Source organism: Macrosteles quadrilineatus, unplaced genomic scaffold (genome assembly GCF_028750875.1).
Source record: "Macrosteles quadrilineatus isolate MER2022 unplaced genomic scaffold, UCM_ALF_1.0 Scaffold_4__1_contigs__length_99947679, whole genome shotgun sequence".
NCBI lineage: Eukaryota > Metazoa > Arthropoda > Insecta > Hemiptera > Cicadellidae > Macrosteles > Macrosteles quadrilineatus.
Window position 1 is genome coordinate 12622731 of NW_026542597.1, and position 19079 is coordinate 12641809.

Sequence of the window (19079 nt, forward strand, 5' to 3'; positions counted from 1 at the left end):
GACATGGTTGGATCACTTTTAAAGTGACTGCATCATTGACTCTAGGATTTGTCTATTATATTGTCAAAATAGTTCCGTCCCTTGCCTGGAATATAATAGGCAAATAACCGATTCCACACAAGTCTAACGAAGACTTACAAATTAAAAATATCGTTTATTCAAGACTGCCCCAGTGATCGAGCCCATCATTTTGTAATCAAATTGAATGTGGTATCTATGAGCAACATTAGGATACTTGTGTTGAATTATTATTCATACGGAAATGTATTTAACCTTGAAGAAATTGAAACAGTTAAAAGTAAACAATGTACGAATCTTATCATAATTTTGTAAATCCGTTTTTGGTTGTTTATTTCATAGGTTAAAGAAAATTAAACTACATGATATTAAACAGATTAGAAAACGAAACGCAGTACTGAACAGTACGAAACTGATTAGGAACCAGTTTTAAGCAGTATTAATATTTCCATGAAAAGATTTTCTGGCATACTTGATAATACAACTATTAGAAAGATCCATTTAAGTTTCGCATAATGTGAAGTAAGGAAAGCTATAAACCACTTACAAAGTAACTTCAACACGTGTCTTTCCGCTTGAATTAGTAAGAAGTAATTTACCTAATGCTACTTAATACTACTTAAGACACTAAAATCCGCTGAAGACTCAAAATTTGCGACTTAGCTATTCATTAGGTGAACACGTAAGAGCCTGTGTGCATCTGGCTTAATGTGTTCCGATAATTAATAAGCTTACGGCGATTTTACTGAATTGTTAAAGTGTAATTAATTAATGGCAAGTAAAACAGTTGTAAATACACTTTCGTTTAGCAGTTACTAAATATAGTGGACAGTAGCTAACATATCATTGAGATCGGTTAATTTAGATTGTGTGCACTAATATTGACTCTATCGTTACCTGATTAGTATTTTGTCCATTAGTATAATAAAAAATCTTTGAAGACCCATGGAGTGGAGGAGTTAGTTGCTGAATATGAATCTACTATGAGTAAGAAAGCAGCATTTTAATTACCTTTTTTTGATGACCTTTTACGGGGTTGGTGGCTTCATTTAAACTTTACATTCGCCCGTCCACATATGCATCGAGCCACATCATGGAATGTATCCAGCAAAGCAAGGGTTAAGCCAGTACAGTAAAAGGGTGAACTGCACTGATAAAAAGTAGTGACGGGTACCGGGATTCGAACCCACAACACCGCTGCCTTCGGTTAGAATTCGTGGCCAATACTGACTGGGCCATCGACACATCATCCACAACCTATCCATCGCAATCCATTCAGCAGTATGAGAGATTTTGCCTCGGAAATGCTCTTTATAATTTTTGGATACAATATATGGAATATATTTTTTCCTGTGCCCATCGGCGTTCCTGTCAATCACACATTACACAAACACACAGTCATGCATGAAAACTAAATATTTGAGCTAATCACTTACACTTCGATGGCCTTGTTCCAGTTGATGACGTAGCCGGAGAGGACAAAGCTCTCGATGTTGACCACATGGATGTTGCCACGTTCTGAACCAACATACAGCCACTTGCTCTGCAGCGGGAGGTGCATGAAAGTTATCCTGCAACATCCATAGATAAGACATTGACAATGCAACATCGAAACATACATAAGATACTTTTAAATGCAACATCCAAACATGCATAAGATCCAGGCAGTTTACACACATTGAATAAAATCCCACTTTCTATGCAGCAAGGCTTTGAAAGGAACCCTGCATCTACAGATGTTGATTAGATCGGGCGTTAACACGCTATTTTTGGCAAGCAAAATCAATAAAGAGAAACGAGTTTATTAATAGCGAATGTACATTTACGTGATTGGTTGATGTTCAATTACATCTATTTAAATAACATTAGATTTAACAAGTATCTAGGTTTGCTGCTACAGGTTTCCTGATAAAAGTGTGTCTTTCGTGAAATGTTTATAGCTTAGTATAGAATAAATAAATCTGCCATGTTTATAAAATTATATCCATAAACAAGCAAACTACAACAGCTACTTATTCTCCATAAGAATAACATGGGAAATTAAAATTTACAGTTTATTGAATTTTCTCCGCAACCAATTACTAAAGAAAATTCGCTAAAATAAAAACATCTGCTTAAAAATAAGGTTCACAATGACACAGAAAAAGATATACACTTAAAATGGATTGGAATTACATATTTACTAATAAATGTGTAGAAAATTGAGGTTGGTAAAGCAATTGGTAATGGATTGTATAAACTCCGCAATGGAATGTTCCCTAAGCTGCATATAAACGATATAAACGGCCTATACAATAGGGCTCATCTCATATGGACGTGAATAATTATAATTAATAACTTAAGTTACCAACTTTAATTTTAAATGTGAACATTAAAGTTTTCTGAACTAGTCTAAAGTAATGAGCTGATTTCATAGTTTGACAAATATATGAAATTTCTATCATTGGTTATTTATTTTAAATAAATAGTCATTGCTTATTAAAACTTACACAAACACATTGCAACATGATTATCCCCAGTTAAACATTATCAGGTATCAATAGACCCTGTAGTACCTTTGGAGATTAATGATGAACAAATTCAAAAGTTGCTAGCAAAAACAACAAAGGAGAAACGATCAAGAATCAAGCTGGGAATCAATTCCGCCGTCTCCAAGCCACCATTGATTCAGCTAACTGACTGCCACACTGATTGCTTGGTGAGCTTTTATGATAAATTGCAATCAGAGTTGCAATATTCTTTATTATTTGAATCTAGCCAAGCGGATCAAATATACCTATTAGTTTAGATACCTTCAAAAGTAGTTGAAAATCATACTATGGCCAAAATTAAAAAGTACTCTTATTCAGTTACATTTAGTTATTTTGATATTTGCGCGGAACTTATCTTATAACTAGAAAGAGGATGAAACACATTAACATTATTGATGCATGTTTCATCGTGTTTATTTTAAAACCCATAGCAATTAACATTTTAGGAACAAGCAGTCACAGAGCTCACGGAGCAGTCCAGTCGCGCGGCTGTAGACGCTCGATAGGAAACGGTTGCATTTACTTTGCATTAAAGCAGTCAATTTTTTCAATCGCGCAGCTCTAGCCGCGCGGCTGAAATAAATGATTGCTTTAATGCAAATCAAATGTACCCGATTCCTATCGAGCGTCTACAGCCGCGCGGCTGTAACGAATTTATAGTTTAACATACGGAGTTTGAGGTGTGTACCTTCATAGATTAAGGAACTGGTTCGTCACCACTCATACGTTTTCAACCCCAAGAACTCTCAATACTTTAAGAGGACGTCTCTGAATGAGAATACTCTTAAATCCTTTTTTCGCCGTACCATGAACAATGGATTAGGTTGTTCATTGTTTTTTACCATACAAATTAGTATTTCTATTTCCTCCTCTTCTCCAAGTAATATATTTGCTGCCAACTGTGCTTATTCCATGACGGCCAAGAGTGAAATTGCACTAGTCACTAGTCGTGGGAGTCGCAGGAGTCGCGGCATAGGAATTAAGCGTCTCGAGCTGCTAGAGCCGCGCGACTAGAGTCGTAACAGTCGCAGGATAGTAATTGGACCTTAAACATAAGGTCAACTTACATAGCAGCCAGAATTTGGACAGTTTCCTTAAAAACAAAGAAGTTAAAACAAAAAAATGAAAATAATTATCCACTAACCTTAATTGTGTAAAGGGATTTAAAACAACAAATTATCACGGATAAACCCCTCTAAAATAACTTTGACGTTCCTTTATACCTTTTAGAGTTAAATATGAACGATGGTAAATTAATAAAAAAAATTGTTTTTTTTACAGAAGAAATCACTATGACAATGTGCAATATTACACTAGATTGTTGGCATATTAACTTAGGCTTTCATTTAGAGCAGTTTCCCCTAGAAATCCTACGACCTTAACCTCTCCCTCATAATAAGCGTACATGTCCCAGTTTTGACCTACCAATATGGTAATTCTAGAATAGGTCTACAATTGCAGAACTACTTTAAAATAAATTTTGTTTCTTGTGATGCTAACAAAATCTTTAAATTAAAAGAAAAATTAAACTAGAATAGAATGAAAAAATCCTTATAGCCAGAGGCATCAAGGGGTTTTCATCATAATACAATAAGAGATTAACTGGAGGATTAAACGTATAAAACATTGTCTTCCTTCATAAAGAAACCTCCCAACTCAATTTCCCTTTCCTTATTTTACATCGTTACAAACCTTGCTTGTCCAGATGAAGTAAATTCAAAGGCGTTTAAAAAAGGTTAGAAAATGCCGGGAATAATTTATTTTTAGTTTCAGCCTTTCCCAGGAGAGATGTAAAGTAAGCAACTTCCTTTCATCAATTCATCTCGACGTTACTGAATCAAAACAATTTTTTTCTGCTTTGAATTTTTTGCTGCTCTGTAATTTTCTCACTAGCGGGCTACTTGTCTAGAGCACTAAAATCAAATTAAATAGAAACACATAGAATATAAACAATAAACTTATTTAATAATTTTAAAATGATTTTTTTTATATTTTCAAACAATATAAGCTTTTACAATATAAAAATGCCGGTCGCAAACAAACACCATAATCGGCAGAAAAGTATTAAATTTCCTTAACTGTTGTAGAAAAAAATACTTCTTCCGAACATAAAAAAAATACTAAAATAAATCAATAGAAACAAAGTTAACCCGTATTTTTTTAACAGTTTGGGGTAAATAAATGAATAACATTTGGGTGAATTGGGTTATATGTTGTTAAAATATCTGCAACCTCAATAACACTTTTATTAATCCATGCAATTCGCCTGGTGTTGATAAATCAACAATTCGATTCGTTATACCAGTTTTATTATTCTTAAAAGCCGCTTGAACCTATTTGCAATGGGGTGGTCCATACCCTATTTACTCCTATCAAATATCTACTTCTTGTTGGGTCGCATCATTGACTGATAATCCAATGCCAAGGTATCTAGGTCTAAAACAAACCGTAGGATTGAACAAGCCTTTGTCGACCAGATTGAAAGGCCTAAAGGCAAATAGCACTTTACATTGATCTTCTTGTTGGTTTTCAGTCTACCTTCGTCTAAGCTGTAGGCCCACTAATCAAGTAAAAAGGGACATATCTCTCAAAGAGAACTGCATGCTTATTGGAGTTATCCCTCTACATAGAAATATTTCATAATTAGTTAATGTTAAGCAGACACCTCATTAAGCAAGTCAAACAGATCATGACAAATAAAAAAAACTTGGTATTTTGAGAACGACTGCGTAACAGGTAGAAACTCATAACCAAGTGATTTTGCGACCTCGTCACAGTCAGCTGATGTATCATCGCCGGATAAGTTACACAACTCCGAAAGGAATAATTCCGAAACTAATTTTCCGAACATTGCCTTTCTTAACAGTGCGTGGCCATGCAGTCTTTTAGAAAATTGCCTCACCCTTGCATTATTTTTGAAGCAGTGACATAATAAGGAATGACTAATAAACGACAACACTTAGTTATAAGTTCTCCCTATGACTCGGTCATACTCAGGAACCCAAGTTTGTGGTGTAAGTGACCACGGAAGCCTTGGTTTTTATGTTGGACTAGTGAATGTTGGCGTTGTACTTTCAATTAATAATCCTTAGGCTAGATTCAAGAGGAACTTACCTTTCCCTTTGGAACTTGAGTGAGTGAACGACCTCGGGCCGTTTCTGGCGGAAGTTCCAAAGGTGAAGACTGTCATCGGCCGTGGCGGTGACCAAGGCTCCTTCGTTCATCAGGAACACGATCTGGACAACCGCAGCGTCCGTCTCGTGGCGGACGTGCGAGTCCACACCAGGCCGTCCCAGTCTGGAGTAGGTGGTCAAGGAAAAGCCCCATAGGAGAAGAGTAAATGTTACAGATATGAGAAAACTAACTAAATAAGTGTAATCTAAGCAGAGAGAGCAGAGAGAGTGTAAGTAAGCACAGTTGCAAATCACATCTATCGTTTTACTTCATACGCACATTTTCGCGGCCGGTGAAATAAGAATCCATGGTGGTTTTCGGCGCAAACTGCGTAATCTTCTAGCCTAGCCATAAAGGATGCTTCTTTACTGTAAAGGCAAAACGTCTGGCAGCTATCTTTGAGACAATTGATGCCAAAACCACTAAGATTTTAAATTCTCTCTGTTGTGTTTTTCATTTTGGTCCTAACAGTTCGAAACTGGACCCAGCTGTTCCTGATCATTGCTTCAAATAATCCTGGCTAATGAAACAGCTGATCTTTGTCAGGAAAAAAGCTACACGGATCATCACTCTTCATTCTACACTCATCCTTCACTAATATTCGGGTTAAAAAATAAGTATGTAAGTGGCGTGCCCATATCAATTGATAATGATAAAAAAGTTATATGACGCTTCTAATATTCTGAGGGAGGCCTTTGTACCTGCAGGCCTAAACAGAGTTTGTCACAACCACAAGCCAAGGAAAATCACCACAGAATCAGAGGAAATATTATAGATGTCAATTAAATAAAAGTACTAGCATTTTATATACGAGAGAGTTACATTTTACAATGATTTAAAGAAATCAAAACTAAATAAAATATAATATAATCTCACAAGCAAAATTTAAGCCACGAACGAAATAATTATTTTGTGATTAAGTTATCTTAATGATGGCGTATAACGAAAAATATCGTTCATCACAAGGGTGAAAAGTATATTTTCGACACTCGTTTATGTCACAACTTGAGCTCATGTCGAGTTATATGCCCTGGGGATGAAACTATAGTAATCTAAACGAATTTCTCCGAAAAAATCAGCAAACTAATAGTTCCAAAGTGATAAATTGTACAACTGACACACTCAACTTTGATTCTTTTTTGCCCTAGGAAGGAAAGAGTTACTTTAGTGCGCTACTCATAAATTTAAACAAACTTCCCCCAGCAATATAAACACAATTATTGTTTATTTCAAAAATTTTCACTATGGTTAAATGTAACTTTTTCGCCAGATAAATATTTATTGACGCAATCCGCAATGTATGCATAGCGGGATGCGCTAACGGCCGAGGGAAGCAGGTGGAACGGATGGATTTCCTCTTCCTGAATTACATTTGCATCAGCTGCCATCCTCGTCCACAGTTGCTACTCACACAGTGTGGATAAAGGAAAGTGCACGGTTGATCAAGCGTGTTAAATTTATTTTAATAATGAAACTTGAAACTAAACCGGAAGTATTTTTAATATTTTTCTTATACCAGTAGTTTTAAAATAGTGAGGTGAACCACCCCAAGTAGAAACATAGACAAAAATAATTAAATATAGACTGTCAGCCGTGCTGCGGTTACCATGTTTACCATAGGTTCTGGCGCCCACCGCTGGGAGTGTCGTGTAGTTATGTAGCGCGTACGCTATAACTACATGGCGCTCCCAGCGGTGTGCGCCAGAACCTATGTTAACCGCAGCACGGCTGGCGGTCTTTTATTTAATTCTTTTTGTCTATGGTAGAACTCAGGCCTACATTTTCTCACAATATTTTGAATACATTAGTAAAAGATACAAACAAATCACAACTTTAGAGACAGTATATTTCATCACTAGGGCGTAAAGTGACTCTTTTTCATCACACGAGCTTAAGTTTAACTAAAAGTAGCGAGTGTTGAAAAGACACTTTTAGCCCGTGTTAACTATATTTGCCTTACTATTGCAACGACTCCAAACAAAGTTACAAAACGAAAATATTTTGCATGAAAAGAAGAGCTCCAAAAGTTGCTTCCTTATTGTTTTCAATATTTACTTTGGACTCGCAACGCATGTACTGGAACAGCTGTTTCTGCTGCAGTACGAAAAAGTATGTAGAAGTTAAAAGAATAAGAAATTTTTTAAGTATCTTCAAAGTTCCAATGTTATGAAAATATCATACACAAAAAAATCCGAACTACTTAACCGGTTGTTTTAAGTAAGTTATAAAATGTATTGACATTGTAAACATATATTCACTGATATGACTGATTGAAACAATTCTCAGGGATTTCAAAAGGAAAATGGAAATACAACGTTTACGATAATATTGCAATTAAAAATTGGGAAATATTAAGGTTTCTGAAGCATTTGCTCATCTATGATTAATTTTATAGCAACTACCATTGATAAAGTACTTCATCTATGCAACTATTTAATTTTTACCTCCATTAAAGAGGTTTAGAGGCACTCCTTTTCAATGCTTTTGGTCGATTCTATTGTATTTTAAATGTGTTAGTGGTTGCTATTATAGAAAAAATAAACTTTTAATAAAATAAAGCTTCATATCCAAAGTGAGCGTAAGCAACTTCAAACGTCAGACAAAATCTACGATTTGACTACAAATAGGAGCGTGTTGTATAAACTACGATGTATAATTGTGTAAGGATATATTGTGATAAATTGACAAATCAAACGTAAGGTAAATGCACCAGTAGCTGACAGTGCTCCAGAAGCTGACAGTTTGAGTTTCTTAACATTATAATGTGGTCTCTTAAAAATTTTTACACATAATTGCATTGTTAGAAGAACATATGTTTATTCTTGATTTGTTCACAAAAAATTCAGTGAAATTTAGCCCATACTCGCTGAATGGTGGTGGTTTGAAAGCGACCCTGTCTGTACATATCACATTAAGTCGATTCCCTTAATGAAATTGTTAAGAAAGTAAGTTTGGTTTTTTGTCATTTTGCTAAATTTCTTAAATAGTACTAATGATTAGGCTCATTATTTTTATCAATTATACCTTTGTTGACAATTTCATGATAAAATTGGGGTGTTAGGGGTTTTGGATTTAAAATTATATCAATGTCAGACTTTGGTACACAAAAGCCATACAAGTTCCACTAGCTGACAGGGGGATATTTGCTGCTTGCACAATATTAAATTGGTTTTACCCATCGAAATTTGCATGCTATTTATGATTTATGCGATCTCATATTTTTATAAAATGATTTAAATTTTTTAAATAATAAGCCAAATTATCTTAAAAAAATATTTTTTGTTAAATATATATATTTTTCAATGTAAATATTTTTATTTTAAAATATATCAAATAAATTTTCTTAATAACGTTTTACATAATTTTATAATTTAATTATTAAGTTAGATTTTATTCGTCTTATAAATTATAAAACCCTTAGGTTTAGCAGCTATATAGTAGGCCCTATATAGTACATTTATAGTTCCAGTGTCAGCTACTGGGACAACTGACAGTCAGCTACTGGTACAAGCACTTTTTTCACTGTCAGCCACTGGAACACGTACAAAGGTTGAATTAAGTTTAAAAATGTTATAAAATATATTTAAAAACCCCTTTTTGTATGACAAATTTGAAAACTACACTAAATTTAGAATCACATAAAATCCGTAATATCTCTTTAGTTCCTTTTTATTCAAAACCACGGATTATTAAGTGCGTATAGTTTCTTATACTGTCAGCTACTGGTGCGTTTACCTTACAACTATCGTAGACTGGTAGACTTTCTACAGAAAATACTTTTTGAATGATATAAAGAGTTTGTATATAATCATTACTAAAAATATTCAAACAATTTTTAGACTAAATGTAAATTTTATCAATGAAACTAATAATTGAAAACCAAGACGTTAGCACTTACATTTAAGCTCATTAGGTTCTTAGTCGAAGTAAATGCTGGAAGCAAGTTACGCAGAAATTGACGTAGGCGTGAAGAAGAGCTTTTAACCAAGACGAAGGTTGGTTATTAGCCAGTTGAGTCTTAGTCTTACGAAACATACCAATTAGAGTTTCAAGCCATTCATTAAACAATTAGTCTTACGAGCGACATAAAGTTGACTAGATAAGTTTGATTACCAAGTTAAAGTTGACAAGACCAAGTTAACTGTTGTAGTTAGAGATTGAGAGTTACGTCGAACCCTAGTCATAAGATAAAATCTCCCTAATCACCAATTAGGGTGGAACAACCTATAGTATGTTATAACTAACTTGGATGTTTGAAAATTATGATCAATTTTAACTTGGAATGTTATACAAAGACTATATATGATTGTGACATGGTGTTAAAATACTTATAGATCATTAGGTGATACTTTTTTTAAAACTAAATAATACACTTACAGAATATTTAAAAAAGTTACACTTTTAAACATTGTTAAGTAGAACCATTCTACGTTCCATACAGCGTTTTTTTAGAAACGTAGTATTTTGATTCAATATAATTTCAAGACATATTCGACCCTAACATTTTAGATCTTTCGGATTGAAGATGTAACGAATTACTTTTGAGTATTTCGAAGTATTTAATGCAATTGGAAATGAATATTGTTGCACACCACTGGTGTGGAGAAATTTCCAATACAGGTACAGTCTGTATCGCCCAAGACAGCCAAGAGTTTTATTTTTAATCGTTAGTCTAAATTCGGAACTTTTCAACATTAATTTTTACCACATTATAACACTATTTCTAATCATTATATTTTTTGAATAAGGTATTTAAATTCTAAGCCAAAATGCATTGAAATAGAGTAAATAAGAAGTAAATGTGACGTTGCCGGAATATTTACCGAACTGGAAACGAGATGCAATGCTCATTTCGGTGGTCGGAATTATCGCGAAAAGAGAGAATTAGTCGGAAATGTTTTAGTAGTTTATCTGTTGGTTCACAACATGCTCAGGCACGCCCGAGACGAGCGATCCTTTGTGCCAAAGTTACTTTGGGTTTGCGTCATCGTGTTTGTTAACTTTTGTATTCATCAGGGACGAAAACAATGAAAACTTCTCGTCAACGTTTTAAACCACAAGCGTTTTGTTGTCATACAGGAGGGTGGTTGTGTTATTTAATTCATTTAGTTTAAAATGAAACGGTAGTAGTTTAAAGTCTCTATCTAGGGCCTTGATGGTAAATTGGTACTCGTCTAGAACTTGTAGTAGTAGGGTTTGGTTGATATATTTGTTAATTTGTAGGGTTTCCAGAAGCTTGGGGTCAAACCCCGTGATGTCAAACCATGATGACTTAACTTAACGGTTCGGATCCCGCCTGAAGTAAAATTATGAAGTAATAAAGATATGCCTCTTCCCAAAAGAGAACTGTCTAAAGAGCGATTCCCTCTACCAAATTGCAACATTTTTAAAACTCATCGGCCAAATATTAGTCGGTTTTCACTACAATGATATTCAATTGACTAATTGACCACTTTAAACAACCCATAAAGGTCTGGGTTTAGCGGAATATTTATTTGATCAACAGAGGAAAGATCCTTAAACAAACGTTTAAAACTAGAATGGTCATTCCCAATATCTGTAGGCAAACATTCTCAATCCCTGATTTGCTACGCACATTATTTTATATTTCAAAACATACTAGGCTACTACTCAATCTTAAAAACAAAATTGTATATTTATTTTTCCTACAGTTACCTAACAATATACACGTTCTCTCACTGATTTGAGAAAGCAAAGTGGCAAATTCACTCATCAGTCTCTAATTACTTTGTCTCACTCCAGATTTGCAACGTGAAGGCACGAAAGTGGCTGTATACTTTTCCTACAGTTACCATAAAACAAATAAATTGGTGAAGAAACATAACCTATTTTTACACAGAAGTGAACTTTTGATATAACATTTAATGTGAAGTGACAAATACAACAGTACAACAGCTGACCAGCTGATTTACAGCCAGTGCTGCCAACGTATTTCGCGCGCATACGGCGTTGCCTGCATGTTACGCGCTCACTATTTCGTGCCTTCACGTTGAAAATCTGGAGTGAGACAAAGTAATTAGAGTGAGACAATGTTAACATTGTCTCACTGATGAGCGAATTGGCCACTTTGCTTTCTCAAATCAGTGAGAGAACATGTACATTGTTAGGTAACTGTAGGAAAAATATAATGTGCATCTCGAGTGCAAAGTGCAATCGCCTCACTCGAGAAACCATTCCTAAGGATTTCTCTCGTGTGAGGCAATTGCTCACTTGAATCACTAGTTGCACAAACAACTATAAAATATTTTTCTACGACCAAATTAACACGATTTTAAATTATTGTGCTCCAACGAAACAGGCTGAAAATTGAAATATTCTGTTAATATTAATTCTAGTATTAAATCTTGAAACACCTGTAGGTTGAAAATTTAAATCGTCGTTTATACAAAATTGACCCTAAATTACAAATTTACTAAATAGGTCATACAAACGCAAACCACTTGAAACTGTACGTATTCGGCAAGATATATAGAACAGCTTTGTGCATTACAATGTAGTTTATAATGAATGTACGATGGTTAAATTGCAGGCCGAATCGATAGTTAGGTTGGCGCCGAGAGGAAATGAGCAGCGCACATGCCACCATGACTGACTATGGTGGTCGATGGTGTGGTTATGGTGGTATGTGGTCATTTACACCACAAAACCCACAAATGACGAACGTTCGTCGTCAAATGTGGTGACAAAGAGTGGCGGTTTAAAAATTGTCGATTTGGAAAGGATGAACTAACTTGATTCGATTGAAAGGGATTTATGCATATAAATGGTGAAAGTGTCCAGTTTAGCTGTAAAAGTTTAAAGAAAATTTCAAAATGGAACCTGAACACATGTGTTGTAAAAGGCAGAGACTAGTAAACTATTTTTTGTAACAACAGTAGGCTACAAAAAAATAATTTAACATAAAACTACAAAACTATTGAGATTTAAACAGGGAAACGATTAAGAAAATTCCACGTAACACAAGAACAACATACTAGCACAGAATAAAACAAGAAGTCAACTCTTTTCCCTTTTAGTTGATTTTAGTGAAGAATATATGCAATGTCATACAACAAAAAACTAACAAAAAGTGGTAAAATATCGATTTTCCTTGATTTAATGATCCTTGATTGAAAACAAAAAACTATTAACGAACAAAAAATAAAAATAACTAAAACAAAAAAAAACTTTGTAAATTTATCTTGATTACTATGCGAAAAGTTTCAAAGAAACTTGATCAGCAAAAAACTGTGTTAGGAGAAACAATAACTTATCCATGATCAGTTTGGAATGTCACAATTGCGCGTTTTCCGAAACGTTCCGTTGGTAGGGAATATTCGTGCTGTTAGGTTGGCTCGCGGTGAATAACAGTTGTCATGTTGGCCACACTGCTGACATAGTTTGCAGCTTTATGGGCGTGATGAACACAACCATAACTACTAGTGTAACTCTGTAACTTACGATATGACGCTGCAACGAGGATTAACCACCTGAAAAATACAGAGCTGTTTTAGTTACAGGTTGATGGGCTATGCATACAAACACTATAAAAAATTTACAAGTTTTAACCAAATGTATATAAAAAAGTATGTTAACTCAAATCAAAGGAATATTTCTGTAAAATTGATAAAAATGCACACAGTTCGCATCGTGGGGAAATAGATATTTTATGTAACTAGCGTGCGAAGTGGCACTTTGCACACTAGTTACATATTCTATTTTTCCTACAGTTACTATAAAGCATATAAATAATTAATTAGTCTTTCAAACACTACAGCACGTTTTTAGGTTGGGTTAGGTTAAATCCAAGCGTTGAACGAAATGGGAAATGCTACACCAGCTGATTGTAGTCGTAATATCTGTTGTCAACTTATTTTCAAGCTTACACGCATTACATGCCCAATAAAAGCACACTGTTATGTTGTTTGGCGAATAATGCAGTGTAATTAGCTACTTTGCGTGCTATAATCATTGAAAGGAAGTCCACTTTGTCAGGCAACTGTAGGAAAAAGATTTTGTTAACTGAACAAGTTATCAGATTGGTGACCTTTTTAAGCAGCAAATTTACACGTCTGCATGGACCTCTGATTAGTACATGGAAGATATAAAGCAAAGAAAGGAGTTAGCTGGTACAGTAAAGAACTGGTCTGATAATGTTTAAAATTCTTTTTAAGTACTGCACAATGAACAAAGATAATTACTGCTTTGATTTCGGAGCCAATCGCACCACCATAATCACACCACCGGCGAAGATAGCTAAAAGTTAATTTAATTTCACACGAGTATTCTTAGAAAACAAACTTTTGCGTTTGGTTGGATTTGAACTCTGACAGAAATTACCTGCTTACCACCAGACCAATTACAACCTCCCTTCAATAATTTAGTGAAACATCGCTTACACTCTGAATTATGATAATACTTAAGTTTGCAGGTTTATCACTCAGTACGCCTGCTGAGTTGTCAAGTTTAAAACACGTTTCGGAGAAGCTAAATTCCAACATTCAACATGAAGTCTGCACAGCATAACTTCAAAGACGAAATTAATGTGACCAACTTTCCTCCAGCCTCGACTGATGGCTGGCTTTCAGATTAGAAGTTCAGAATTCAAAGGACTACTTTAAAGTTTGTTCACTAGTCTTGTTATGCAGAGCATTTTTGTTGATATTTCAGTGTTCAAAAAAGTGTCTGAACATCTAAAATTGAGTAGTTACATTTTAGTATTAATTTTTACAAAGATGTAAAGTTTAGAGATATTTGTTTGAACACCTTTTTTCAAATGAGATAGTTTTACATTTGCAACAATAGGGTGCAACAAAAATTACAACATACCATAATTGGAGATACACAATACGTAGCTGAGTATCCTGTATACTAACAATAATTAATTTCAATCATAACAATATTAGTCCAGTAAAATAAGACATTTTGGTATGCAAAAGGTCGGGTAGTTCTGATTTTTGGATATGTTGTTAGTATTGGGCCCATAACATAAAATCCAAGTTATCCACCTCGAGATACTGCCGCTCGCCGCGGGGCGCGCCACTTGTTATCGAAATATCAAAAACATGGCAATTCCTATTGTTTTTTTAACTCAATCTCGCGAACCGTTGATTTTACCGAAAATTTTATATTATTACATTAAAGAAGAATAAATTTGTGACAGTTTAAGCCCAACAGCAAGTATGTAGCGTAAATAATGGTCAAAATACAGACCATCAAAATAAATAAATTTTCCAAAGACGTATAAAAATTGTGGTTTTTTCAATATTTCCACAATATTGTTGTTTGAAGCAAACACCGTATTGATTTAGAGAGTATGCCAGTTTATTTGCTATTATTAAAAAATAAATGAAAGTATGAATAAAATACCCCCACCTCAGCAAACCTGCAGACTAAGCTAATTTCCATTTGCTTGATTTGATTTTCACAAACCTATTTAAATAACATTAGGGTTAACTGGTACCTAGGTTTGCTGCTACAGGGAGGGTAATATAGTATATAAAATAATAATAGTACGATAAGAAACAAATAAATTTACCCAATTAAAAAAATGTGTCTAAAAATAAGGAAAAAACAATAATTAAAAATCTTCGCTATTGGAATAACTTGAGGTTTTTTAATTTACATTTTTTAGTTTTCTCCGTAACCAATAACTGTAAAAAACATTTTATCGCACTAAATTATTTGTTTTTAAGCTCTACAAAATTCTTTAATGATACAATTGTAAAATTGTATGTTTTGTGGGTCAAAAATACGAAAACCCCATTCTTAACAAAAACCCCTATAAAGCAACCGTTCCCATATGCCGTTACATACCACTACTGAATATTACATGCTTCGCGAACTCGTTTTAATAAATGTAGGTTTACATGCCGAAAAAACAGACCTTCAAAATATACCTTCAACGGTAAAACTCCTCTTCCCAAAGCTGTCAAAAGTGTATACATAAACATAAGCTTTGGGTACAATACTTTCACATGAAAACAAAATAAAACAGTTTAACATAGTTAACAGTTTATTGAGGCTGAAAGATCAGGCAAATAAGATCTTCCAATTACAATCACTCTACAGATCTTCCATGCAGCGGGTAATTTTTCCACGCCAAGTGCGCCCATCTATACAGGACATGCTGAATATGAATTGAAATACAGGATTGATATTGAAGAACACAAAAAATTCACAAAGATCGGGCATTTCACTACAAGACGTACAGACAAGTTCTGGTGTGGAATTTGGTCTGACTAGGCCATCGAACAGGCTCTCATAAAGACAATGAAACCTCTGGTGGATTGACTCGAGGACGAGGGATAACAGACAAAATGTTGTAACTTGATGGGCGCTTGGGATGATCCGTCCTTATCAAATCTGTAGGAAGTTGAGAAATATTATAAAAAATGACGTCAGTTGAACATTAACAGTGAGCAACATGTTGACGTGCGCCATTCTCGCATTGCTCGAGACAACGAAATTGATGAAAAGATTAAATAGTGGTTTCCTCAACACACACCATTCAATATAAATTATAAGCTGATTATCAGCAAATTTCCCTTATAGGGAATACGCTATTACAGTAGGTCTCATGGTAAGACCTAGACCCGGGACCGATTTACTTTTTCATTTTGGTATTCCTAGAGGCCAAAAATACTGTTGGTTCAAATTGTTATAACATATATAAATATATATGTATATAGGCCTATACAGAGTGTCCGAAAAAGACTCCATAGTTTTAAACATACCTCATGATACTATTATTCAAATGGATGAGTAATAATAATTTCGTGCTGTGTAGAGTATACTTCAAAGTTTTAGTTTCGTACGTTGGCAATAAGTTGCGTACACCTATTTAACCTTGAACATAGTTTTGGTAATAAATTATAATACAAATAATAAAATATTAATGATAAAAATGAGTAAAAATAGCTTGCATGTCTGCAGGGCTACAAATGGTTCGCATAATATTGAGGTGTGATAGTGTTAAAATAACTTTTATTTTATTACCTTTCATTTAATGTATCAGCATAGCCTTCTCTATGGTATCCGTCGTTGAACAGTAGTTTGTATCTAGTACAATAAATAAATACATTTTCAAACTAGGTGAGTTTTTTGGAGACCCTGTATCCAAAACAAAACTAAAGATTTTACTAAACTGTATTCAAAAAAGTTACTATCGTCCGTTAGCACGATGATTCCATTACAACGGCATTACACTTTTCAATCTACTTCCTCCCTCCCTTCAGCTGGAGCCGGACTTGGTCCGCTTCAAAAGGCAAGTAAAAAGGTTACTCTTGGCCAAAAGTTGCTACAGTGTCCGTGAATGTGTCGCTGATGGGTTTAATTTTAATTAAGTTTGAAGAAGATTGTCACTCGTAAATCTAGTTGATTAAAGCACAATTGTTTTATTTTAATTTTAGACGTAAAGATATATTTTGTTTGACATGACTAATGCAAATTTGTATTTGTTACTTTGGTTTAATAAACGAGTTATTGAGTTATTGAGTTATTCCCAAAAACCATCCGATTTAGTGGAATTTGGTACAAACATTACTTTTATTTGTGAATCAAGAGATGGACTATTTATCATTTACTTTGTATTGTAAGTGACTTAGCCTATTGCTTTTGCTTAGTGGCCTAATAAATCATTGTTGTAGAGCTTAAAAACAAATAATTTAGTACAATGTTTTTTACAGTTATTGGTTACGGAGAAAATTAAAAAATGTAAATTAAAAAACCTCAAGTTATTCCAATAGTGAAGATTTGTAATTATTGTTTTTTCCTTATTTTTAGACACATTTTTATAAAATTGGGTAAATTTATTTGTTTCTCATCATATTATTATTATTTTATATACTATATTACCCTCCCTGTAGCAGCAAACCTAGGTAAGAGTTAAACCTAATGTTATTTAAATAGGTTTGTGAAAATCAAATCAAGCAAATGGAAATTCGCTTAGTCTGCAGGTTTGCTGAGGTGGGGGTATTTTTATTCATACTTTCATTTCTTTTCTAATAATAGCAAATAAACTGGCATACTCTCTAAATCAATTCGGTGTTTGCTTCAAACAACTATATTGTGGAAATATTTAAAAAAACTACAATTTTTATACGTCTTTGGAAAATTTATTTATTTTGATGGTCTGTATTTTGACCATTATTTACGCTACATACTTGCTGTTGGGCTTAAACTGTCACAAATTTATTCTTCTTTAATGTAATACTATAAAAATTTCGGTAAAATCAACGGTTCGCAAGATTGAGTTAAAAACAATAGGAATTGCCATGTTTTTGATATTTCGATAACAAGTGGCGCGCCCCGCGGCGAGCGGCAGTATCTCGAGGTGGATAACTTGGATTTTATGTTATGGGCCCAATACTAACAACATATCCAAAAATCAGAACTACCCGACCTTTTGCACAGCAACCCCATATTTTCTGACAGATTTACTGGACTATATGACAATAGCAACAACACACAACAATAGACTGATCACTCAATCCACACGACACACATTTTACTAAAAAATAAAATGCAATTTAAATAATTAAGAAAAATCCACCTGTAAGCGTTTCTAACAAAGTTTAACCAACTATAATTGAAGTTGTACTATTAACAATGCTTTTTAAATGGATCCATTACAGTTAAACCTAAACTATTTTGCAAAATAATGTCTTAAGCGATTTAAATATTCGACAAAAACCCATTTATCACGACGAACAAAGAAGGAAAATTATGATAAAGAAATCCATCAAAGTAAGATTATAAGGAGAAGTTTCGCGGTGATTCGCAATACACGATGATAAACGAGACGTCAAGTTTGCGATGGCAACTGAGTCTTTCCGATGATGAAGATGTATTTGTTGCATTTGTCTAATCATTTACGCTCAACTCTACAGCTACAATTGCAATTACTGCAATCGAGAGGGGAGTGTTGCACGACGTCCAAATGTCACTACGTCCAATGATCTAAGTCAGTGTCACGACGTCCAAAATATAATTTTAAGCTGTCTCAAGACGTCCAAAAATAAACTATTCGACTCTTGCACGACGTCCAAATGGCACGTCGTCCAATGATGTAAGTCAGTGGCACAACGTCCAAAATATATTTTTTTAGCTCTCTCAAGACGTCCAATATAAAATATTCAACTCCTGCACGACGTCCAAATGATACGTCGTCCAATGATGTATGCCAGTGTCACGACGTCCAAAATATAATTTTTAAGCTGTCTCAAGACGGTTAAAAATAAACTATTCGACTCTTGCACGACGTCCAAATGACACGTCGTCCAATGATGTAAGTCAGTGTCACGACGTCCAAAATATAGTTTTAAGCTGTCGACATTGAAGAACATGTAAAATGTA

At 34.2% G+C, this 19079-nt stretch overlaps 1 protein-coding gene across 9 annotated transcripts in view; it reads right to left on the reverse strand.

The window, feature by feature from the left end:
- Positions 1-19079, reverse strand: part of LOC128991635 (syntaxin-binding protein 5-like) — a 446590-nt gene that overhangs the window by 119180 nt on the left and 308331 nt on the right. For all 9 annotated transcript variants that reach the window (XM_054414704.1, XM_054414702.1, XM_054414701.1 and 6 more), the window contains exons 3-4: positions 5664-5846; positions 1455-1589 (exon numbers count right to left, since the gene is read on the reverse strand). In XM_054414704.1, the coding sequence (XP_054270679.1) occupies positions 1455-1589; positions 5664-5846 (318 nt within the window). The remainder of the gene's footprint in view (positions 1-1454; positions 1590-5663; positions 5847-19079) is intronic.